Source organism: Phoxinus phoxinus (genome assembly GCF_949152265.1).
Source record: "Phoxinus phoxinus genome assembly, chromosome: 17".
In the NCBI taxonomy this organism is placed as follows: Eukaryota; Metazoa; Chordata; class Actinopteri; order Cypriniformes; family Leuciscidae; genus Phoxinus; species Phoxinus phoxinus.
In genome coordinates this window covers 15588966-15615550 of record NC_136892.1, presented here as the reverse complement: position 1 = coordinate 15615550, position 26585 = coordinate 15588966, and the positions used below count along the sequence as shown (strand labels likewise).

Here is a 26585-nt window from a genome sequence, read left to right as displayed (position 1 = left end):
AGGTTTATACCCACGTAAAGCCCAGAAATCCATGTGAATGAGGCAGCCGTCCCATGTACTCTTTTGTGTGGTGATCTGCAGCACGTAAAGCTCAAAAGGTGTTTGAGCCTTGCCAAAACAGCCTTAACTTCACATTACCTTACTCCTGATTAGCTTTCACAGACTGTCGGTCAGAGACGTTGGCTGAGTATCAATAATTCATTGTCTTTTAATTGTGTTTTTTACCTTTAAATGTCAGACTGTACCGTACGAAGGAATGCAAGTGGTATTAAGATCAGTGGGCCACTGCCAAATTCAGCAGTACATTGTTCTTCACTTTCATTGTTATACTGCAAAGTGTTTCAGACATCAGAAGAAGATGAAGAAATCAAAGACTCTTGATAAAACATATTTATCGCATCTCAATATGACATATCTTGTCCCATTGCTTTTTATTTTACTGTTTGAATGGAAAAGGGAACAACCTAGAGGATTCTGCGAACATTTCCATATTGTTATACTTTTTTTTTTGTACGTTTGTAGCGGTTTCTTAAAAAACATGCAAATAGACAGACGTCAGAGCTGTAAATTTTCGACACAAATACATGCATTTGTTTTTATTCACAAAACCAGTCCATAGTTCTAATCCAATACAAACATTGCTGCTTTTTTTTAAAAAGATGTAGCTACCGGCAATGTCATGAAAACAAAACAAAACAAAACAAAAGTTAAATCGTTCAGTGCGTTTGATTGAGCCGAGCAAGTGCTGTGGAGGGCTCCGTAAAAATTCGGACTTGTACACTGAGAACAATAATGTGACGATCCGTAATAGAACGTAACATCACGTGGAACGTGATTCAACGTGACATTACGTGACATGATATGATGTAATCTGACATAATATAACAAAAGGCTGCCAGTATACAGTAAAACAAACTGAAATATTTAAAGTTTGGAGCATCCAGTAGTAACAACGCTACATAAACAATGAAAATGTTATCTTCCAATTACGTTGTCATCAGATTAGGGTTTTTGATGATGCATATTTCTTTATTCAGAAAACTGGATTTGTAGATTTTGGAATATTTACTTTTCCCTTGAAAGACAAACAATGATCAGTTTTTGAAACTATAAATTGAAATCAAACTAAAAAAAAAAAAAGAAACAATCATAAAATACAGTTTTTTCAGTAAGAACAATGGTCCTAAATTACAATAGTGCTTGCCATTAGCCACTAATTTTAAAATATAGCCGTAAAATTTACATTCTCTACACAAGTACTGTATCTTTCCACACGTGAACAACATTAACACCAAACACAGAAATTTTGTTGATTGTCCACACTGAGTCCGCCATTTCTGTTTGTCAATGAACAGTTCCATGTCTAAGCCACAGAAAAAATCTGCTGGAAAAGGGACAAAAAGGTACCAAAATGGAAACATATAAAAGGGAATGAAAGTTGCCATAGATATTTTTATTTATGTTTAATTTTTGGTTCAAGGAATAAGTAGGTGCATCCATTACTCGTTTGATTCTTTTGTATTGTTGTTTTATTGTTCTGTATCTTGTGATGAAGTTTTTTTTTTATAGTTGTCTTGTATTTCTTTCTTTTTTTCACATAGTTTGTGTTTGTCAGCCAGTGTTGTTGCCCGAGATGATCCAAGCGAGAGTTGGCATTGCACTTGATGGCAGAGCTTTGGGTGGAGGTCAAAGGTCACAGTCCTACTGGAACCACCGGAACGCCGCGCCCGTCGGCAGCATTACCTTCTTAGAGAAAGAGAAAAACAAATGGGGGGAGGGGGGGCAGAAATGGGGTGCATTTAGTAGACTGCGGTTTGGATGAAAAACACATACAGATGTAGATATGTTAAAGACCCTGGGGAAAGAATTAGCATCTTGTGGCTTTTAGTCCAAGTGTTCTACGTATGCATAAGAAACTTTTCAGAAATCGAATATTTCCCTAATCTTTTGTATGTGATAAAAAACAGTATGCCAAAACAGTAAAAAAACAGTAGGCAGAAAGTCTCCAGATGACCTACTAACACCGAGTTTCTAAAATGTGCATTCAATGGACTCTTTATGAATGGCAATGAAGCAACACAACGCAACTCCTGGTAGGTCATGTGACAACAACAACATTGTGGATGTAGTACATCAGAACATCCATATTCATACTATACAGAGCATGCTTTTTAAAGGTTGTGAAGTAAATTCAAATGTAGTATCTACGCAATTTCAGACACAGCATCAGCTTTCTCTTTTTAAAAAATGGAACAAAAATATTGTTGACGATTAATGAAGTCAGATTATTTTCGGTCCCGTAGGAATATCCCGGACGAGCCCCCAGTATTTTCTTATTTCTTAGGCTCCACTTTTGACTATTCTTGTGTAAGACTGCCCTTGTGTAACTTCTTTCCGTAATGTTATTTGCACATCATGGACACAACAAGAACGACACACTGGAATACTCGCATGCAAAAATATTGATGACTCATCCAGCACTACACAGATTTTTATCCAATCAAATGCTCTCTGGAACGAAATGCCCCGCCTCCTAATATCATCTGCATCTGACTAGCATTTAGGAAATTGTTTCTCACAAAATCGCTTCTGAAATCGCATACGGAGTAGGTATAAACTTTGCAACTTAAAGTCAGTCTATAATAGTACAAAAGTGTGTAGTATGAACAAAACCTGGACATACTATATCTGCTATGTTTTCACTTTTAGTCATGTGACCTACAGAGTCAGTTGTGCCTTTTACAAATCCTCTCTTGCCGCCTCATGGGATAGTAAAGTGTCCATTGGATGCACACTTCAGAATCTCACCGGAAGTTGTAGGCCATCAAGTATTTTTCGCCTACTATTTGAGGAATACAACTAATTCAGACATACTACTCTCCTCAAATACTGTTTTTCACCTAGAGAAGACTGCACATTTGGATGCAGGGGAGCCTAACTAAAGGAGACGAGGTCTTCGATATCTCCTGCTTAAACACAGGACAAGCTTTCGACAAGCCTTCACATTAACAAAATGATGTTGTTTAATTCAAAATTTCTGCTATCAGAAAATAGTTCCAGTTGAAAATACTGAAATACACAGACATTGGTTGTTTCACATCCTTTTGCTCTCCTCTGAGGCAGTGTGATTCATCTAATTCCTCCTTCTCCCCCTTTCCTTCCCTGTTCTGTCTTTCCTGCCCCCTCCTCCTCTCCAGCCATGGGCCATGGCCCTGGCTCCACGTGAAACCCGATACGCCACATTCATTATTTAGTCACCACGCAGTCACGTCGAGCGCCCACCACACTGCTCTCGCTATGGCCTCTTTATATCTCCCTCTCTCTCTGTATTCGTTCTGTGCTGCACGTCTGTCGGTTTGGCATCTGCAGCGGGACTCAGGTGGGCACTGAGAACGGGCCAGCTGAGGAAAAGCAAGAAGCCTTGTGAGACGACGTTAAAGTTGAAGGGGGCTGAAGCTTAGACATTGCAGGACAGACGTAGTTCACCCCCCCTCAACCCCCCCCCCCCCAACAGTGCAATGCTACTGCGGCACAGAATCTCACACGTTCGCCAGCAATAGTCCGAGCCATGGGCGCCAAACACATCCCCGCTCACATGGTCACATGTGCACCATGCAGCCCACACACTCACACTCAATATCATTCAAGTGTTGAACTAAGACAGACAACGTTTGAACGCTCAAACACATAGAAACATATGGGCCAGACTTGAGGCACTAAACTAGAGTGATCCCACGACAACAGCTGGGCAGATGTTAACTCTGAACACTTTAATGGTTTAGCACTTCCTAATATCATGTTGTAAATCAAGAATGCCGAAGTATTTATTGGAGGAGACAACATATTTTTAGAAGTAATTTTCTTTACTTTAGAGGGTGTGTGATCCTTATTTTGTAAATACAATAACCTCTTGTGGCTGAGTAAGAATATAGCATGTCAGACACCAAAATGCAAGGCAATTTTCAATCTCATGTTATATTAGGAGCCCTTAACTACCATGTACTAACACTTATATTAATCATTTGATACAATGCACTTACTGTGTATACATAGATGTTTTTTATTGTACTTATATTTTAAAAATACCTGCATATAATTACAATTTCTATAATTTCTGTAACATCACTATTGACCTTTTCCTTACTCCTTAAACTTACCCATAACATTAGACCTGTCCCTAACTACTTGTATCCCACCTCAATAGCAAAACAACATTGACACAATAAGTACATTGTCATTTTGTTGTAAGTACATAGTAGTTAAAGACACCTAATAAAAAGTGTGACCAATTTTTCTTTATGGAGAAGACAATCCCAGAATGCATTACACAAGCTCAGTGAAAACGGATCGAAGATGGGCTAAGTTTCATTCAATGCAAAAGTATATTAATAAACATAGTTTTAAATGCACTATATTGCCCAGCATGTATGTGCTATATGTCTTTATACTTATTTGAGAGTTACAACAAGACAATGGCATATCTTAACCTCACTGAAGCTTTCTGAGATACAAAATAGACGGTTTGAAACATGGCAAAGCTGAATTTTCAGCATCATTACTCCAGTCTTTAGTGTCACATGATCCTTCAGAAATCATTCTAATATGCTGATTTGGTGATAAAAAAAAAAAAAACATTTAAAAATATATATATATATTATCAATGTTGAAAACAATGTTTAATATTTTTGTGAAAACCATGATACATTTTTTCAGAATTCTTTGATGAATAGAAAGTTCAAAAGACCAGCATTCATCTGAAATAACATTTTGTAACATTATAACTTGCCATGGAGTTACATTATAGTTATTTATAACTAATAATAAATACATAATCACTTTTTTCTGACGATTTTTATTTTTTTAACTAAAAATACACTTTACAACACGATTTTATTAGCTACATTAGTTTATTACATTAGTTAACATGAACAAACAATGTTAATGTTAATCTCTACATTAACTAATAATTTTTTAAGATTAAAAGTTAATATAGTTAATGCACTGTGTACTAATCATAACTGACATTAAAAAAAGTTAATAAATGATGTACGAATATATTGCTCACTGTACGTTAATGTTAGTTAATACATTATCTACTGTTAACAAAAGAGACCTCATTGTTAAGTGTTACCAAAGATCTGATACTTGCTCAAAAAATCCATGAGACTAGCTTGTTGCATTTCCTGCTCCTGTTTAATTTTGAGACCTAAATTTGAGTAAACACTCATTTCGAAACAATGCAAAGAGCCCACTGCTGCCCACATGTGAAATTCAAACACAACACTGTGGGTGTGTCTTGCACACGAGCCCCTGAGAATTCACTGGTTGTGACCTTTAGCTTGTGACTACCCCACCAGAAGTGACCCTAACGCCCAATCCTCTTTCAGAAGCCTAGCTCACAGACGACCATTATGCCGCCTGACCCACGACCTTTAACCCTCTGTAACATGCGTTTCCAAGGTCATCATTCCTGAAGGTGTCAACCAAAAGATCCACCAACTTAATCTCTGTTTATTGATTTTCCTATGAATAAGTTACTGCTCCAATCTGCTGAGGGCTCAGTTTTCACAGGTCAGTGATACACTGGCGCTGTATTACTGACCTGAGGGGACAAGAGAGCAGTTTCAGTGTTTCCGTTCGATAGCCTGAGCTAAAATTTGCGGATTGAAGGTTAGATTTAGATTTTTCCATCAAAGTTGCTTTCATTATTAAAAGATATTATTTCACTCAAATATATGTCAAAAAAGCATTACCTTTTAAAAAGTGATCAGTTGACTTAACTTAAAAAAGTGAGGAAACCCATTGCCTTAAAATTATTAAGTAAATCAACTTTTTTTTAAATTAAGTTATGTGAACTTGACAATTCCACACAACTTATTTTTTTCAATTACACATGAAGTGTGTTTTCTCAACAGGTTTCCTCAAGTCAAATGATCACTTTTTACAGTGTATTTAATATACATATACTGTTTCGTTGAATTTACAGCAAAAATAACTAAATTCTAACCTAAACCAATAATGTGATTCACTGTAGAATTTATCATGCAGTGATATAAGATTTTGACCCTGGACCCTTTTTCAGAAAGCCAAAAATCTGCCCGTTGCTTTCCATGTCTTTATGTGTGTGCGGTATGCAGCCCTGCGGTCATGTATACCTTTGCTGTGTGTGTGTGTGTGTGTGTGTGTGTGAGTGAGTGTGTGAATGTGTGTGTGTCGGGGTGTCAGATAGTGGTGCAGGGTGACAGCTTCTCTCTGTGTGCGCATACCAAGACGAGGCGAGACCATCTCCCTCTTTCAGAGCACTGATACCACCATCATCTCAAATCAACCCTTCACTCTTTAATGAGACTGTCATGAGACACACAAACACACGTTTACTTAGCCATGTAAATGGCATTGCATAGACATATATGGTTTATATATAAAGCTAGTTATAAATACACACCCTAAAACTAACCCTAACAAGAACATTCTACATAAAAAAACAAACAAAAAAAAAAGCGTTATTTACTTGACTTTTATACTGTTTTTACAAATGAGGACATCCCCAAAGGGAGGTTTTGGGAGATGTGGTCAGGTTTAGCTCACTTCTGGGTACACATTTGTCCCATAAAGCCTATTATAATTGTCAGGTAAAAATTGTGCTGGTCAATTCAATTAATAAGTGTATTTATTTGAGTCCAAAATATTAAGCTATTACTGAATGTCATTAAATAAAATTCACTACATTAGATTACACGGTAACACTTTACAATAAGGTTCATTAGTTAACTAAATTAGTTACCATGAACAATAATTACCTGCACGTAAACAGCATTTATTAATCTTTGTTAATGTTAGTTTCAACATTTACTAATACATTATTAAAATCTTGTTAACATTAGTTAATGTAATGTGAAATAACATGAACAATGAATGACTGTATTTGTATTAACTAACGTTAACAAAGATTTAAAAAAAACAGTAACATATGTATTGCTCATTGTTAGTTAATGTTAGTTAATACATGAACTAATGTTAACTATTGAACCTTATTGTAAAGTGTTACCGATTACACTAATGAAAGCCATTGTTAGGATTAGATATTTTTAATGTGTCACCACTTTTAACAGTATACTACAGATTAACCTTAAAGCAAACTTTTTGTAGCTTTATAATAAATAAATAGTAAGTCTATTTGATCTTAATTATTCTTTCCTTCCTTTTCTTTTCTTTTTTTTTACCATTTTTGTCCACAAACACAACCTTGTACTGATAAAAAAAGACATTGTAAGTGGTTGCAGGTTTAAACTGGTCAGTCAGCTGACTTCCATCCTGACCAGCTGATGAGTGGCCAAAACCCCTCTGAAACCAGATAAGACCAGTACACCAACTTAGGCTGGCTTAAGCTGCCGTCCCCCCACTTAAATACCCAACAAACACTAACAAGCAAACCCATTTACGTGCATTAACACATCTGAAATAAGCAAGCAGTCCTGCAGTCCCACACACAGCTCTGAGATCTTGGAGTGAATGTGAACGTTAGTCCGGCGAGCCTCACGCTCCTAATTCTCCCGTGCTTCTTTTATTTCCATTCAGACGCAGGCTTCCTAAAATAATTCCCCACATCTCCAGTCAGTGAGGTGTGAGGTGGCAAAGGCCTTGACGGTCTGCACACTACCTCCCCCCTCACTCTCCCCTCTGTTTTTATGGCTCTCTCTGAGATGCCAGCAATGCACCGTGAAAGCTGCAAAACACCCAGTACTGCAAGATCACTCCCTGTCTGTACCTTCTTAAACACACACACAAAGCACATGCAGTTACTTTACCGTATACACACCAATACAATACAAAGTATTGCTGGTTAAGCTAGTTAAGACTCCCATGCTGATAGATAAGACGCCATCTTCTTTTTGATGGTGATGAGATGATAAGCAGTCTATACAAGAAAACTTTACTGGTGCAACTAGTAGTCTGCCTGCATGAAGCTTGTTGGCCAGGTTAGTCTTGCTGATAAAGTTAGTTTAGAATCGCATGCTGATTGACAGGACTCCATATTCTAATTAATGGTGATGAGATGTTGTTAAGTGGTCTAAACTGGGAAGCGTTACTGGTGACACTGCCTGCATGAAGCTGGCTGAGAAAAATAGTCTGGTTGGTTAAATTAGTTATGAAATCCTATCCATCAGCATGGGATTCATGTTTTAATTAATGGTGATGAGATGCTAAGCAGTCTAAATGATACAACTTTACTGGTGAAACTGCTCAGCCTGCATAAAGATGGTTGACCAAGTTAGCCTAGTCTGGTTAAGCTAGTTAAGACTCACATCCTAATAGACTGATTCCATATTGTAATTAATGCTAATGAGATGATAAGAGGTCTAAAACAGTAAAACTGGTCAGCCTGCATGAAGCTGGTTGGCCAAGTTAGTATTGCTGGTTAAGTTAAAATGCTGATAAACTGGATTTCATAATCAAATGATGATGGGATTCAAAATGGCAAAATTGTACTGGTGAAAGTCGGCCTGGATGACACTGACTCACTGACCAGGTAAATCTGTCGGTTAAGCTAGTTAACAAGTGTGGTGGGAACACCAGTTCACCAGCAAACAAAACATATTTGTATTGATGATCATCATGCAATGCTGGTGTACTGGTGTCCCAACCAGGCTTCTTAACTTACTTAACCAGCTAGACAAACTTGGTCTCAACTAAATAGATTCATGCAGGACAAGTTATTATCTAATCAGAACCAGTGTTATTTTTGCTGGGTATAAGTATAAATTCTGTCCAAAACAGTGCCAATGCTATCAAAAGCATTACACTGATAAACTGAAATCCTTATTTTTAGATTTCCCAGTATGTTTTGTAGAGGATTTGTGTACAAAAGTGTATAGAAACTACACAAATTTCAAACAATTCGACTTTAACACATTTTTCTTTATCAAGCACGCAAAACTAGCCAAGTGTAGAGTGATTTATTTAGCTACCGGTAGTTATTTAATTCCTATTCACAAATTAATTTTCAAAAAAGCAGCATGAATCAATGCTCATTACTGTATGTTACTGTATTGTACGTTACTGTATTTTTTATTATACAGTATGATGACCTGGTCTACAAAATGTAAGCAATCAGACTTTAACACATTTTCTTTTTAGCAAACATGTAAAACTAGCCAAAAGGATCTAACGTAGCAATAATCTATGGCCAACAACACAAAACAACTAGCAATTTAACTTGTATCCACAAATTCACTTTCAAAAAAGAAACATGAATCAATACTTTGCGCTTGATTTGGTTTCCACAGTTCTGTTTCAACTAGCAATAAAACAGCAGGTGTAGCACATCTCAGACGCGTAGTGCAAAACTATTCCCATCATGGTAGGCGCTCAAATTAACATCTATTTAAGAAACCATAAACCGGCAGCGCTTTATGTTTTAGACACATTTTAATCACAGGGGCTCCCTGAGACGCCATCAGACGTGACCTTGTTTGACTCCACACTGACTGGACAGCTGGGGAAGCAGACGTGCCGTGGAATTATCAGACCATTTTTAATGACTGAAACGTTAGTGACACAGCATCACCCGGCCGCTAGTATTCTTATCTTACGAAAGGTGTTTCAATGATGAGTCTGTAATCAGCAAACAAAACAACCAAAAAATATTGATTTAAAGGTTTTATTCCTGTGGAAGACAGCAAATGGACCTATGAATATAGCAACAGAAAGGAGGCATGACTACCTTCAAACTAATTTAATAGTGTTTTAACCAAAAAGTGCCAAATATATATTAAGGCACAGAAACATCAAACAAACATGAGATCGTGAAGAGAGAAAAATTATAATAACTGGAGATACAAATGAATAGCTATAGGGAATCAGGAGTCTCAACCGATCAATTCTTGTTCAACTCTACCAATACAATTTAACTACCGATATATTTAAGAATGTTTATGAATCAGATTTATTTATTTTTTTACTTAATTTGCAGGTGTAAGACCTGCAAACTATCTTGGTACCAATAAGAGCGGTGAAAACAGTGAGATAGTAAAATATTAATAAGTTAATGTAAAGCTTTGTGCTGTGATTCTATTAATAAGTTAAAATTAAAGTATATCTGAAATGCTGTTCGCAACCCATTTCACTTGTAATGTCAGTGAAACAGGATATTCATCAAGAACACAATGTAGAGCGGACTTGATTTCATCCATTGCGATCATGAAAAGCCAAAAATGAAAACTATGTCTGCTAAAACTATGCAAAAATAGGTACACCACTATTCAAAAGTTTGGTGTCAGTAAACAAGTAAACAAATATTTTTTTTCAGCAAGGACACAAAGTTTCTCAAAAATGTACAGTAAATACATTTATAATGTTACAAAAAGATTTATATTTTAAATAAATGCTGTTCTTTTGAACTTTCTATTCATCAAATATTTTTTATTATTATTATCATGGTTTCCACAAAAATATAAAGCACCACTAACTGTTTTCAATAATACGAAATGTTTCTTGGGCACCAAATCTGCATGTTAGAATGATTTCTGAAGGATCACGTGAATGATATTTTAAATTAGAAAACAGTTATTTTATAATATTTCACAATATTGGTGGTTTTACTTTTTACTGTACTTTTGATAAACGAAGCCTTGGTGAGCATAAGAGACGACATTTAAAAAGTGTCAAACATGAAACACTTTACAATGAGGTTCATTAAGTAAACACTAATTTATGCAATTGCTAAAATGAACTAACAATGAAAAATATGGTTACAGAATTTTTTTTTTATCAAGGTTAATGTATTTTTTTTTTACATTAGCTAATACATTTTTTAGTATACACAACACAAACATTGTTAACAATGAACAATAGTATATTTATTAGTGCTATCAAACCGATTAATCACAATTAACCAGTTCTGACATATAAGTTTGTGTTTATATAATGTATGTGTGTATATATACTATTATATTTATACATATGTGTGTATACAAACATATGTAGGCATATAAATATACATATATACATAGGCCTATATATAATATATACATATGTGTGTGTGTGTGTGTGTGTGTGTGTGTGTGTGTGTGTGTGTGTGTGTGTGTGTGTGTGTGTGTGTGTGTGTGTGTGTGCACTGTGCGTGTATACACTGCATGCGTGTATACACTGTATATATACATATATTATATAAACAAATTTATCGATTCTTTTATTTTAGAATTGATTAATTGTAACTAATCGATTTGACAGCACTAATATTTGAATATAAACTAGTGTAACTAATGAATGCTGTAAAATGGTTGTTTATTGATAGTTCATTATACCAAATGCATTAAATAATGTTAATAAATCGAACAGTAGTGTAAAGTGTTCCCATTTTCTCTGGAATAGCATGCACTGATCATTTACAATGAGTCCAGGGATGTGCATTAAGTAAATGGGGTTATTTTAATTTCATGATGACTTCAAAATAAATAATCTGCCAAATTTATCTGCCATAATTTAAACACCATTGAAATTTGGACATTCGGTAAGAAGTTTGGAGGACTGATGAGAGAGAGTAGGGGGTGGGCTGTTCGTCACTGACACCTGGTGCTCCAGATGACAGCCCTATTGCCAGATGGATTACGTCGTACATAAACACACATACACAAAAACGTCCACATCATGCCCACCGCTACATCCTTAAACATACCAACGGGTTGATCAAAGTCGATACGACTCTTGATCTTAACAAAATCAGCATCTCTCAAACTGCATCACTCTGTAAAACCGGTCTAATGAACGCAGGGACCTATAAAAGCAGCCACACCGGAGGGCGTCATGTCTCTTAGGAGCGTCCTAGCAGTGTCACAGAGGCATGATGTGGGAAGAGTGACGTGATGCCGCAGTGGGGGGCAGATTAGAACAAACCCCATGGTGCATGTCTGGCCGTATCTCCCTCCCCCACTACTGTCAGTGCCACCTGTCACCCCGAAGCCTCATCTCCCAGTCTAACCCTCAGCAGAGGCTCTCTCAACACCGCCAGTGAGTACAAAGTTCACCTGAATTTTAAGCAACAAATGTTATTATGCTTTCTGGCCACAAAACATTCCCTCAGTAATATTAGTGAACAAAAGCAAAGGAATTAATAAAGCTCACATAGTCTCAGTATCGTTTACCTCCAGTGCAGCAGACGGCTTCTTCTTGAGCTCCTCGCACTTGCGGAACTTGCAGATCTGGTGGCCCGTCTTGCGGTTCCGGCAACTGCTGCACTGCTCGCAGTTAATCCTGCGCCGGCAAGGTGGACACATCCCACAGCGTTTCCTTTTCTTCTTTCCGGAGCTAATCGCGGAGGCTAGCTCGCTTTGCACTGGGTACTCCGTCAAGCCGGCCATGTGCAGTGCGCTGTCAGCCAGGAAGACTCCGGCTGGCGTCATGATGAAGAGCCCCGGGTTGAAGGGGAAGCCGCCGCCCACGCCGTACGGGAAGTCTGTGTGACCCGCGACCGCGTCGGCCACCGACGTCCCCTCCAGGTCAACCGTCCCAACCTCGCCCCCGCCCACTCCCACTCCCATTCCCCCTGGCAGCAGCATGTGCTCCATGCCCGCCCGCTTTAGCAGCGCAGCTGCCTGGGCAAAGTGCAACAGGCCATTCTGTCCCTCCAACACCTGCTCCAGGGTCCGGTCCAGCTTGCTCGACACCAAGGCCGAGGCGGAAGGCTGCTGCGGCTGCTGCTGGGCGGGCTGGGGCTTGGCCGCGTGGCTCTTTGCCTGGCCGTTGTGTTTCAGTCCGTTGGCGGTCTGGGGGCATGCGGCGGTGTACTGCGAGAGGGTGCGAGACCTCTTCAGGCTCTTGCTGAGGGGCTCGCTGATGATGCCGCTCCGGTTGCGGCGTTCGATGACGGGGCTGTCCTCCCCGCAGTCCTGGTCCGTGTCCTGGTCCTGGGCCTTGGGTGTCCGGCTACCCTCCGGCTGCCTGCCAGACATGGTCCAGCCCCGGGGTGTGAGCTCGGGAGGGGGGGGGTGGGGTTGGGGAGGGGACGGGGGCTGCCGAGGGAGGAGCCAGGCAGCGTTCGAGATCCGTTCAGTTCCCAGGTGTGGGTGGAGCCTCCCCGTAACGGGCGAAATGGCCGGCCAATGGCAGGCAGACTCCGATGCCCTCAGCTCTAGACTTCAGCCCTCATCCACATCTTTCCGCCGGCAACCTGTAAACTAAGACACAAAGACAGAAGGAGAGAGAGACGGAAAGATGTTGAAAGCGTTCTGATGTTTAAAAGAGACCTTGACAACAAAAAAGCAGCGGCTGTGAACAGTGAGAACCTTTCTTTCGCATGGCTCCAACATTTTATTGAGTGCTGTACCGATGCCCCTACTGTGCCAGAGAAATCAATATGTACATTTATCTTCAAACGCTATGTAGAAGGAGTAAAAGCAAAAATGAGACCGAAATTAACAGTAGGACAGCCAGACGATGTGATAAAAAGCACCCTGAATAATAAAAAAGCAAAAAACGAAACCATGAAATAATTGTTTCACAATTAGCTTTTAAGAAAAGCGAGACTCACTGCTTCTGTAAAAGTTGACGTGAGACAGAAGACAGTACAACATACTGTACACTAAACTCAAACCCATTAACTTCTCTTTATCAGCGTATGTGTTATAGAAAATGAATAACATCAACTTTTGTTCAAAGAAATCAATGTTTTTGGCAAGTCAAACTTCTAATGAATAAAGTAATTTAGATAACTTTTAAAAGTTTGATGTCAGCTGGGCAAGCACAAACCTGATCACCTGTCTGTTATTTAATTCACTGCAGTAACAGTGGGAGTACAGGGTTAATACTATGTAGTCTCTCTCTCTCTCTCTCTCTCTCTCTCTCTCTCTCTCTCTCTCTCTCTCTCTCTCTCTCTCTCTCTCTCTCTCTCTCTCTCTCTCTCTGTATAGTATTAGTCCCCATGTTATACTTCAACCAAGTTACCATAATGTTTGTGTCTTTTAAACCATTTCATAAATCCCCCCAAAAAACTCTTCATCCTTTCAAGAAGGGAACTTTCCAAGGACAATTAATGTCTCCTCTTTTTTTTTTTTTTTTTTGCACGATTGCTTGTCTTTTGGTACATTTGAGAGTAGGTGCCCATCTTAAAATGTCAACCATGTTTTATTTATTTATTATATATATATATACTGTCAACCCTGTTACCTCCCTGATGGCCTAATTATATCCTAGAGTGTTTATCCCCGAATAATTTAAATGCATTAAAGTAGTTTAAGTAGGCGCAAAGTCATTTTTTAACACTTAATCAGATGGAATGTTTAAAATCTTACAGAAATTTACTTCAAAAATCACATCAAACTTGAAAAAATATGCTAACATAATATAAAATGACCTGTTGTCAATCACACTATGAAATATGAAACATGACAGAACGTTGTTAAACGTACGGACACATAATTTTACCTCAGAACAGAATCCAAACAGCAAAAACTCAACTCTTGTTTTTTTTATTGGCTGGCCCCCTGTCCACAACAGAGACATCCACAAACACCCACACACAACCCCACTGAGAAAGGCTGAGGAAATGGCCGGGCCAGTCCTTATAAGGGAAACAAAGGGACAGGGAGGGAGAGAGGAGAGGATGAGGGGTGGTGGAGGGGATCTACGCAGTGTGTGGAAATTGGAAGGCCAGAATTAGTGGGAGGTAAAGCTTCAAAGGCAGGAGCGCAGCCCCCGCATTCTCCCCAGCTCAGGGGTCTGTGGCGCCAGCGGACCACAGCCAGCCTCTTTCTCTCTTTTGCTCTCTCTCTCTCTCTCTTCTCATTCTCCTTCCCAAACCAGGGGCCACACTGCACCAGGCTGCCTTACCTCACGCCTGCCAAACCTTCCCTGCCGCACACATCTCTTGCTGGGACTATGGAAGCACCCGACCTTCACGTCCCAAAAGCGCTGAAATTACATAGCAGCGTTTTTATTCAGTATTAGCAGCAATGACTCACTTCCCATCCAAAGCTAAGGAGAAAAACATGTCTCTAACGGACCATGCTAGCTTGCGATGGACAGCCCGTGGTTTCTCTTTTATCCTGGCTTGGAATGGCAATATGGCACATCTCAAATCCGTTCCACTCTTATGGTTGCTGCACCATGCCAACAGTTGGCCACACACCGCCACACACCAAGTGTTATCCTAACAGCGTGTCGTAGTCCGTCCCCATGATATACACTCCTATCTGTGTTATTGTTTAGTTATATGCTGTAATCCCAGACCAGTGTACACTACCATTCAAAAGTTTTTTTTTTTTTTTTTTACTTTTAAATATCAAAATTGCATCAAATTGATCAAATGTGATAGTAAAGTAATTTGGGTAAAACTTTAGTGTAGGCTCCATTTCTCACTATTAACTTTGATTATTAGCATGCATAATACTAGGATATTGGCTGTTATTAGTCCTTATAAAACACATATTAATGCCTTATTCAGCAATACCATATTTTACTACTCAATAAGTAAACTTAACAACTGCCTTGCTAACTATTAACAAACAGTAATTAGGGGTTTACTGATGCAAAAGTCCTAGTTAATAGTTAGTTAATAGTGAGAATTAGACCATAATCTAAAGTGTGAACGACATTTGCATTATTACAAAAGATTTATATTTAAAATATATGTTTTTTATAACATTCTATTCATCAAAGAATCCTGCAAAAAATCACTGTATCACAGTTTCCACAAAAATATTAAGCAGCACAACTGTTTTCAACATTGATAATAATAAGAAATGTTTTGTTCAGAATAACCAAATCAGCATATAAGAATTATTTCTGAAGGATGTGGACTAAGGCGGCTGAAAATCCGGCTTTTCCATCACAGAATTAAATTACATTTGAAAATATATTGAAATAGAAAACAGTTTGTGTGTATTAAAAAAGTGTTTACCTTATTTTTGATCAGATAAATGCAGCCTTGTTGAGCATAAGATATTGTTTCAAAAACATTAAAACATCTTACTAGCTTATAACGTTCTGATAAAGTCTTGTTAAGAATGACAACGTGTGTGAAAGAGGCAGCGTGGCCAGTCAGATGAGGTAAGAAAAAGGCAAGGGACAGGTGGCTCAATGTTAGCACTACTTGCTTAATTACTGTTCCCAAAGTAACCATTAGGGTGATGGAAATGGGCCCACAAAATGACTTAGCAAATAAGCCCACTGGACATAAATTAATCGATTTGCTTCCTCCTGTTTTGAGACGTTTTTCCCCGTTAGGAGTAAATTCAGTCACAGAGCTTCCCTGTGAGCCGGATGCTTTAGGCGATATATGATACCATTGATCTCACAGTAAATAAAATGCAAAAACAGTGTATGATGGTTAGTAAGCGCATTGTCAGTTCTCTGTAGTTTGTCTTGTGCATCCCCCCCATCTGCTCCTGTAACATATGACCTGTGTTTGCTGATGTCTCGTAAAAAGCTGAAATAAGTCAATTTGTCTGTCGCTGCCTCCACACCGGTTCCTGTCAATCATTGTAACCTCTTCAACATCAGGTCCACCTTTAAGTTAAACTATCTTCCGGCTTCTCTCTGCACAGTATTCACTGAGGACTCGTGTCAAATCATGCCTCTTCAGACCCTATGATTTCATCAACTCATCCATCTACAAATGTGTAACTCCCACATTCTGTCAAACACGAGCACTTCACGTTCTTCCAACATTTTTGTCGAATTAACTCAGATTTTTCAAATTAAGTCAAATGATTGTCATTGCAACATTTCCTTCATTCCTCCTTGACAGTATCATATTTTTTCTGCCACATGTAATCGCTGTTCACTAGCTATGCTGTTTCAATGACCAGTATGCTTGCATATAATAGTAAAGGACTTAAAATAATCAGCAATTTGTCTCTGCCCACACTGAACTCACTATCTGACGCTATGAAACTATCTAAAAACATATTTCATGTTTAGCTGCGAAGCTAAATTTTGGACATATGATCTTTCACAATAGGCAAGGTTACTCAGTGTAACGCCACATAAATAAATATGGATGCTCTATGTGAGAACTTTATCACACAATATACGCAGATATTATATATCATTCTACCTTTTGTAAGACTGAATAATCTGACTAAAATGCTCACCTTAAAAGTCCAAATGTCAATGACAAAATTCACATAGAAAACTGTTTTTAATTAAAAAAAATAGTGCAACTGCAGGAAGCAATCTTTCTTATAAAAATGATAGAAAATAAATGATACAGTATATGCCTATGTAAAACAATATAAAACAAAACAAAAAAGCCTGTGTGCTTAATACAAAAAAAACATTATATGGAAACTTGTTTCCGCCAAAGATAATTGTTACTGTTTATCTCACACTTCTTTTCTCAGAATTGTGAGATATAAACTCAAAATTGCACTTATAGAGTCAGAATGGCACAATTCTGACTTTTTTCTCAAATTCGTACTTTTCGTAATTTTCGAGTTTGGGTTGCGAGTTTACATTTCACAATTCTGAGGAAAGAAGCTAGAATTGCGAGATATAAACTTGCAATTGCGAGTTATAAAGTCCAATTCTGAGGGAAAAAAAGACTGACGAAATTCTGACTTTATAACACTCAGTTGCGATTTTATATCACGTAATTCTGAAATTATAACTAGCAATTGAGGGTTTATATTACAATCCTGAGAAAAAAAGTCAGAATAGCAAGATGTAAACTCACAATTCCGAGAACAAAAAGTCTGAATTGTAATATAAAAAGTTACAATAACTTTTTTATAGTCTCAGCCTCAGACGTCACACCCACGGACCGCTGGCTGAAAGTCTGACGCATATCGCACACTTAACTTGAAACTTTTTCGAAGTCATCATCTGATTGGTTGAATTCTACAGTATGTCCGGGAGATGTGTGTGTGTGTCACATACTCTAATGGTCTGCCTGGAAACAGATGCCATGATGCCAAACCCCCTCAAGAGAAAAAAGAAGGGAACAGAAAAGCCGCCGTGTTTACAACTGTGACAGTAGCTATGTTTCCATCCACACGTTTTTATCCGAAATAAGTGATATCGAATGAAAAATGTCTTATGGAAAATTTCATGAATATCGACTCAAATGAAATACGTTCGGTCTCATCGGATTTTATCTTGATCGATATATGCTATATACGATATATTGATCGGCTTATGCGATAAATGCTGATGGAAACGTTATTTGCCGAATAAATAATGAATTGCATTTTGTCTAGCAAAACTTTGTTCGCAAACGTTGGCTTAAATGTTGTGTGATTCAGTGCGAAAATGAATGGAAACACCTTAAAATGTCTCAAATCAATTCGATATACCAATTTGAGAACTAAACAGCATGTGACGTCATTATGCACAGGTTTTTATTCGCTTTAAAGCCGTTGGATGGAAACACACTTTCACCAGCTTTATTTGCATGATTTTTTTTACCGAACTTCAGATAATTCTATTGACAAGTGGATGGAAACTTAGCCAATGAGCGCTTATCAGGATCAACTTAACGCTAGATTTTCAAAAGGATGTGAAATTTGTACAGTTACAACATAGACTCTTTAAAAATATTCAGGAGTTTTACACACCGGTCAGTTATTGTAAGGACATCGACGTTAGATTTTCACACCCATAAACATGACGCGGTACAAAAGGAATTGTGATTGGTTGCATTACATGTCAGTCAGACCGACTTAGACGGCCTCTGAGTGGTCATTGGTCAATGAAAGGTGCAATGGAGTCCAGACCTTCTGCAGTCAGTCTGAAGGTCTGGCTATGCAAGACTACCTTTTTTATTTATTTTTATCCAGTGGGGGAAACAAGTTTCAATAAAGAATCTTACAAGCTCTGAGTAAACGTTTTGTTATTTTAATTAGGTATGCCAACTTTTAGTAGGGTAATGTGGGTTCCCATGATCATTTGGATATCATTTATTGTCAAATATATACTGTATATTAGCATTTTTACTAATAATGATAACTTTAAAAAAGTCTTGTTTATTGGCTGAAACAGATGCATCTCTAATTAGAAGTGATCGACAAAATGTCCTGTCAGTCTTCTCTGGTTAGGACAAAAACGAAAGGATTTACATGAAAGATTAAAAAATGTATCGCTTGTCCCTTTATCACATTACACCTTTTTTAAGATGCATTGTAAGAATTGGTTATTGAAAAAACATTATTTGTGGACCTGAATATTAGGTGGGACACGTTCCTCTGATTGTTTGTTGTAGTTATGGTCCAAAAGAGCAGCCAATCGAATGGAAAAATTCATGATGAAGTCATGACATTTTTTGTCCTTTTCTTGGGGTTCCATGCTAAAAAAAAAAAAACGGGGGCAGATGAGTACGCTGAAGCAGATGTTGTACAGTTCTTCAGACTCAGCTGAGGGGTTGGAAACTTTTAATGCACCTGATTGTGTGCTGCGGTTTAAGAGGTGCATGCCGTACCTCGGGCCACACGCTGTATTATTTTCTTTCGGTAGCACAATGCCTCACTCACCGCTGTAAAGATGGCAAGTCAGAGCCCAACGCAATTAACCTAGCCCTATTCAAAAGCATGGTTATGAATGATTGTAATGCTTTGTATTCATTCAAAAAGAGCTTGTGTAATCAGACCCTTAACCATGTAATCAGCAGCTCAGTAGAGGAAACATAATGACCCATTTATAGCTAATATGGAATGCCAAAGCTCCAAAATATTAGAGAAAAAGGCATGAAGTCAGATGAGTCAATAAATAAAACAACTGAAAGACTGAAAGTCTTAAGCATGACCATCATTCACAGACAAGTTCCTCCCGATCTCATCTGTCACATGGTCAGAATCGGCTCAGCTGTTCAATCACTCATTGGTTGCTTCTGTCAGTCGTTTCACACGAAATGCAGGTATAAATGCAACACGCACATTTTTGTTCCATCCTTAAACTGAAAGTAATATAATAAATTGGTGTCAGAGATTGCCAAAAATACACCAGTTTGATCTATTCAGCTCTCCGGTGATTTAGAGTGCCTCTTTGCTCTTCATAATCAATAATGTTTGACTGGTTAGTAGGGGTAACAAAGGACAAAATGGGACTGTGCTGTAACGGCAAACGGCAACATTACCTCATATGATCTAAAAACAGAAGTGAGTATGGAATATAAATAGCTTTTTCCTAAAGCTGTCATTAGGTTACATAAACTACAATATCCTATTTTGTTTCAAGTCCAAATGTGTCACAAATGTAAGATATTAGCCTTTGAGGATATTATGCTTTGATCAAAGGGAAATTATGAGCAACGACCTTGGTGAATTGGACTGACAAGAGAGGATTCGTTTTCAAACAGAGGTTGAGAGGTCAAGAAACTTACAGCTGAACAGGAAAAGGCAACACCGACCAGACAGCATGGAAAAGCACGCAAAGTTGAGAGAAATATAAATTGATGGGTTTTTTTGTTCAGCTATAATGACAGCTAGAGCGTTGATGCTAGCAAATAGCGATATTTGTGGTTGTAGTGTGAATACTAACTAGGGCACTTTTGTGACACTCTATGTGACCAGAAAGGCATCAATGTTGTTAATGGTATAATGTTACAGGATATGATGAATTTCTGCAGATGCTAATACTTTCGGAGCTCATACTGTTTAAGTTTGAGAGTGATACTCTGCTAATGTTCTGATCAATTGAACCAATTAGTCGCACAACAATGATACGATGGAACAGAACAACAATTGTGGGCTTCATCTTTCCTCTCTCACAAAAATAGTAATTTCTCAAATATTAAGGTGCCGAAGGTTAAAAAAAAGTGTTTTAAATAAATATGATAATATTGATTTGGAAAACTGCAATGTGTGTCAAAAAGTATAGAAGTAGTGGGGCAATGAGCTACACACACATTCAGCAGAATCATTAATGTACTAAAGCACAGGATAATAGCTACATAAAGATGTGTCTGGAGAATTTTATGACTGATATCGCTACATTAAAAGGAAGGAAGTCTAGTAATGGCTAATTACACCCAAACAGCAATTTGAGACGATGGTTTGGAAATATTCAACTTTGCTTCCTGTAAATCCGTAAAGTCTTTAAATCACAGACAGTTTCTCCTCTCATTTCCATTTGCCGTGTTGAGCAATTATTGTGACAGTTTCAATATATTAACACACATTGACATACATTTTTATTATTAATTCATTAATTGGAAGAAACATTCAGTATGTCTCCACAGCAGACTATTTAAACATTTATGTTAACTGACAAAATGTATTTTACATTGATGCATTTACGTTCGCAAGGCCTCTAATGGTAATATGTCATGTGAAGCGGTTTGTAAAGAGAACTCGTGCCTCCTCCCTAGGGACAAACACGCGACTAATTGGTCCTCCCCCTATTGAATACCAACCCTACAATCCTGCAGTGAACAAGACTTTTACACTTTAAATAGAGATATAGCACCAATACTCAATTTCTCTGCCTATACCGGTAGTTTGATTTTCTTAAGGAAAACAAATCTCTCCCACCTAATGCTGTAAACTATACAGGGAACCCTCTCATTTGGTACATTATTATAATATTAGAGGTTAAAATGAACAACAGAGCGATTATATTCAACTGGTACATATTTTCAGAAATAATAATTACTCTCAAAAACTGAAATGTTTGTCTGCTTGAATGGGGGTACGGTAGTTTTCATAAAATGTATTCAACCAAACATGCATAACTAACAGTAAATAACCTCTCTAGTGTTTTTTGATAGCTAACTAACGTACTGTGAACACTGGATAACTTTCCTGAGGTAGATGAAACGTTATATGACATATTGATCACAAGCTGTTTTATTGACGTCTTTCCGCGGTTGAAACACTGATTGAGCGATTACATGAGACATGATTCGTTCCGGTAACTTGCATTAAGGTGGAAGAAAAGATTTGTGTAATAAAATGGACAGAATTTGAAAGCTGAGACTTTGTTTCTTATCAGCAGTAACAAAGAACAAAGCTCTTTCCAATTATTCGACAGGAGGTGCTCTACAAATAATGTTTGGTGTAGGGAAAAGCTGCGGACCTGGCTAACCTGGCTTGAACTACGGGTGATTCATAGGGTCAAATAGAGACTGCTTTTATGTTGCTTTTTTTTTTTTACTTTTAATGGATTATTGTCTCATTAACTTGCCCTAAGTTCATGCATTTTCTTCACAAACAGTATGAGTTGCAGTCTGACACATTGTTCCTGACTTATAAACATGGGCGATAGTGTAAATAATAGCTTTTATCGGCCAATACTGATTATTGGCCGACACATTGGTGCATCATTCTCTAGTTACAAAAATAAAAAGTCACAAATGTCACTGATCACCAATGCAGAGTAGTTATACATTTTATATTTAAGACTATATATTCATGGGCGTCAGTTTGGTTTGAAACGTGTTGGGGACAGAGACGCATTCGGAAGTGCATTTTCAGAAGTGCTGGGTACAATGACGCATTTATTTTTTATCTCTTTCGCGCAGGTCATGTTTTGAAAGACGATGTCCTGTAGCTTACTAATGTAAGCTCTCCAAGCTACTATGCTCTCCACAGAAAATAAAATATTCATTTTATTTTATTTTCCGTGCTCGCAGTTATGAGGAAAACACAATGTTACCGACGTGACAGGTCTCGGTTACAGTCGTGACCGCTCTGAAATCGGCACTAATCTTAATTTTAATCAATGTTTCACCAACCAATTGCCTGGATTTAATAAATAATAAGTAAAGCAGATAATATATATCACGACGACACGGAGGCGCCGGCGCATGAACTGGAGCTCGTATCATAAATGAACCGAAACTCAGCATAGCCTACTTGCCTCACAGACCTGAGAAATATATATCTATTATCTACAGAACGCTTGAAATCATACTTTTAAACAGAACAATTCAAAATGAAAGAAAACTATGTAATCCGTATGATGTGCATTTCTCTCTGCCACGTTCACTAGCCTAAGATCGAGAGTCAGCATCGACAACTTCATCTTTGCAGCCGACACAGAAAATTAAATTAAATTAAAATGTCTCCTTGCTATATTTACATATTCATAATTATTACTTTTGCCGGTTCTTTGTGACAGCTTTTAGGTGCTTTATTGGCAATGCCACCCTTCCACCCTTCCTTCCATCAAATATGATTGACAATTAGCATACAGTTTGGATTGGCGGTATGGTTCCGTTCTGGGCGAGAACTCCCTGCACATCCATGCAGCCTAGCATGGATAAGAGCAGCAATAACCCCCCTTGGGGTAAACAGAACAGAACCAACATGAATGTAAGCAAATATATTTCATTCAAGATTTTAAAGTACAACATAATTCAAGAATTTATTCTGACTCAAGGGGAATCAGAATGCCAAATCCTGACTGGGCGAGAGGAGGAGCTGGGGATGGAGGAGGGTAATTCGCTCCTGAGAAACACGATAGCTGCTGATAATACTGAAGGAGCTTCTATATGTATACGGTGATAGGTGTCATATTCCTATAGGTAGATGTGGATCAGTTGAGAGTCAGCTGATGTGAGCTTAACGTGACCTGCCAGAACTAACACTATGCTTAAAACTGAGAAGTTTTTCCTTTGAGTTTTGCACGTACAGGCAACACCATTGTCAAAATTATCCCTATATATGGATCGAAATCGCGAAATACGAATTGCGAAAATTACCAAAAACCCTGTATTCTGCTGCCAGGCCATTAGATGGCAATGAAACACAGTAGACTGAACACTTAATACGCATGTGCATGACATCATCGTCTTCAGAGATTCAGTATTTAGTTGAAATAAGCCGGGGACACACTTGACTAAAGGCCGATTATGAATGTAATTTGATACTTAGGACTGATCATGCCCAAACCCACCAAGACAGTTCAGCCGGTGTTCAGTCGTGTTTAAAACTGCTTCAGTCGTTGAAAAGTCTGTAAGTGTTCAGTTCAGTCTTAGAATGTTTCAGCTAGTCGTTAAGTGTGTCCAGTAGCGCCCCCTGCTTCGATTTAAGAGGTTCGTGATTAATCTATTAATTGATGTTAATTATACAATGATCGATTATGGGAATTTAATTGACAATGTTTATCTGTTGTATTGATCCGTTTACTTTTTTATTTAAAAAAAAAATTACAGTCAGCAAATCAAGAACACTAAACTTCTAACATTTGTCAAATTAATTTCCAAGACAAATGTGAAGTAATGGATAATCCATTGCCACTAAAGCGCTGAAGCCTCTGAGAGGAGAATAAAATAACAGATTTCATCGCAACGTCACGCAGCCAGGCAAATATCGAGCAATTCAGGTACGTAACATCTCCCTCAAGACACACACACACACCTATCTCCCCCTGCCGCTGTCTTTCTTCCTCACACCGCTTCACGATTACACACGCACTCACTCACTCACGCACGCTCTCACACGCAAGCACACACGAGCACACTTGCGCACGAGATCCAGAGGACGTTGACAATAATTCATGTTTTCAGAGCTCGCTCAGCCAGATGTGAACTTTGTCGAGCGGCGCCCTGAGCATTTGCATAGCTCAAAGTTAAATGCGCTTGAAAACTTCTCCAACTCTTTGCGTCATAGCGAAAGTTAATGACTGGCAATCACACAAACAGTGCGTGCATGAGCGCCGCGCGCTGACGGACTGCAGCAGTAAATCCCCGCGCGCTCTCAGTCTCCGCGGCGACATCAGCCTGATAATGTCCTCTCAGTGAACAATGAAGCGCACATTTTTGCCTAATCCCACCGCGATGAGTTGCACTAATCACCAAAATTCACGAGCGACTAAACAGCCAATTGAAAATACATTCAAAAAACCCTTTATATTGAACAATATACCGTCATAATAACATCCACAGGGTTTTAGTTTTTCATTAATGCACAGGTGTGCTGCTGCTGCTGCTGCTGGTAGACCAAAAGTTCCGCGTCTCTATAACATAACGCATCATCAACTACAATACCACCTGTCGTTACATGCTGGAGCAACTATCATAAACGTCATCGGCATAATAATTTTACTAGCACTTATTCAAGAAAGTGTTAAGTTTCTGCAGCCCATCATAGCATTTAAATACGATCACAGTTTGCACATTCAGTCAATTAAATGTAATACTTGCGTTCTATAGAATTAAAGCAATATTATACTTCCTGGGCTGGGGAGCGTAATCGTGTTTCCATAAGAAAATAAAGCAAAAAAATCTGCGGCAACGAGTCAATATTGTCCAGTCGCTAAAATATGTGTCGGATCGTAATTCAATTTGACATTAAAGCAGCACAAAAATACCTTTTGTCTAGACTCAATTATCTGAAACCTGGGTCTCTGCGGTGCCAGTGTACGGTCTGCAGCAGCACGACTGACAATGTACGGTACAATCATTCTCCCGTTCTCCCAGCCAACAAGATCGTTAGGAAGATGACATCCCAACTTTGAGCAGACTTCAACAAAGTATGATTCCCCCCTTTCTATGTATCTGCATATTTGCAAACACTGGCCCCTTTTTTATTCGCACCTACCAAGGCAGATCCGAGCAGAGGGGAGGGCTTCCACTGTCCGAGCGCCCCTTCTCCAAGCCTGTCGTTGAGATTGATGGCAAAAAGAAGGGAGAAAAAGCTTATTCTTCACTTCCAGAAATCATGTAGCCTTCGACCGAGCCGTGCGCGTGAGGAAGAGAATAGAGAATTATTGCTAAACGTACTTTCTGGGAAGCTGAGCGTGTGGGCTCACCAACCTTTCGATTCTCGCAATCCCACCTCTACATCCAGAAGAACATGCAAACACATTTCATAGATTTTTGGAGCTTCACGTAAAAACCGAACTGGACTTTCGGCGACGATGAGACGCTGAGGAAAATACACAGATTAACAAAGACATTTCGCGTTACGCAGCGCCTCTTTTTGGCTACGTTTTAAATGTCGAAGCGTAACGTGTAGAGTTTTTCTCGATGTGCACGTACATTGTGAAATATTTGAGGGTTAATGTAACGGACGGAGAGTGTTGACGGCTCTGTCTCCCTCTGCACTGTGCAGCCTGTGATTTTTTTCTCTCTCTAGGAGCAAAAGTTGATATGTCGTCATACCGCTTTAAGACTGAACTTCCCTTCAACACATTCATATTTACCATCAAACAATGTCAGAAGGATGCACGTGGTGGCTGCATAACATAGTAATCCTACTATTTGATTTTCATTTCGAGATATTTTTATTATTATTCAACGGAATAAATTAGTATGGAATAATACAAGTTTCAATCATGTTTTGCACTTATTTAAACTTTGTTATGCAAATAATATAATATTAATATATATTTTGCATGAATTAAGATTTAGTTGGCTATCAGTAGAGCAAATTCTTCAGCGATACTAGATTAGTGACATCTATTGGCTGCCATTTAAATTTTATGCATTGTGGGTCAATTAATTTTTGTCCAGATCTGAGGTTATCCAAAAATGCATTTCAGGTTTTTTTAATAAGTAAAAAAAAAAAAAAAAAAACTTTTAAATGATTAAAATCTTTATAATTTGTGATTGTTATGGTTTTGTAATTATAAATAAGAAAAAATATGTGAAATTCTTGAAAAAAAGAAAAATCTTGTAAGTAGTCTGACGTTTTTTAATAGTATCCTATTAA

General features: G+C 38.3%; 1 protein-coding gene across 7 annotated transcripts; it reads right to left on the bottom strand.

The window, feature by feature from the left end:
* Positions 1-379: 379 nt before the first annotated feature.
* On the bottom strand, positions 380-26038 carry cxxc5a (CXXC finger protein 5a). 7 transcript variants are annotated; one of them, XM_079587116.1, is made up of 3 exons: positions 25243-26038; positions 12144-13175; positions 380-1743 (listed from the first exon to the last, which is right to left on the bottom strand). In XM_079587116.1, the coding sequence occupies exons 2-3, from the start codon at positions 12948-12950 to the stop codon at positions 1702-1704; spliced, it is 849 nt and encodes a 282-aa protein (XP_079443242.1). In that variant the 5' UTR covers positions 12951-13175; positions 25243-26038; the 3' UTR covers positions 380-1701. The 7 variants fall into 7 exon arrangements, with proteins under 7 accessions (XP_079443242.1, XP_079443243.1, XP_079443237.1 ...); XM_079587117.1 differs by having other exon boundaries at positions 25469-26038; XM_079587111.1 differs by having other exon boundaries at positions 380-1746; positions 25473-26038.
* Positions 26039-26585: the final 547 nt, after the last annotated feature.

What these genes read in the sequence shown, in the direction of transcription:
- cxxc5a (XM_079587111.1), bottom strand. Translation starts at nt 12,950, where the DNA reads ATGTCTGGCAGGCAGCCGGAGGGTAGCCGGACACCCAAGGCCCAGGAC. An exon ending in AGCCGTCTGCTGCACTGGAG is followed by an intron (nt 1,747 to 12,143) that starts GTAAACGATACT and finishes TCTTTCTCTAAG; the next exon opens with AAGGTAATGCTGCCGACGGG.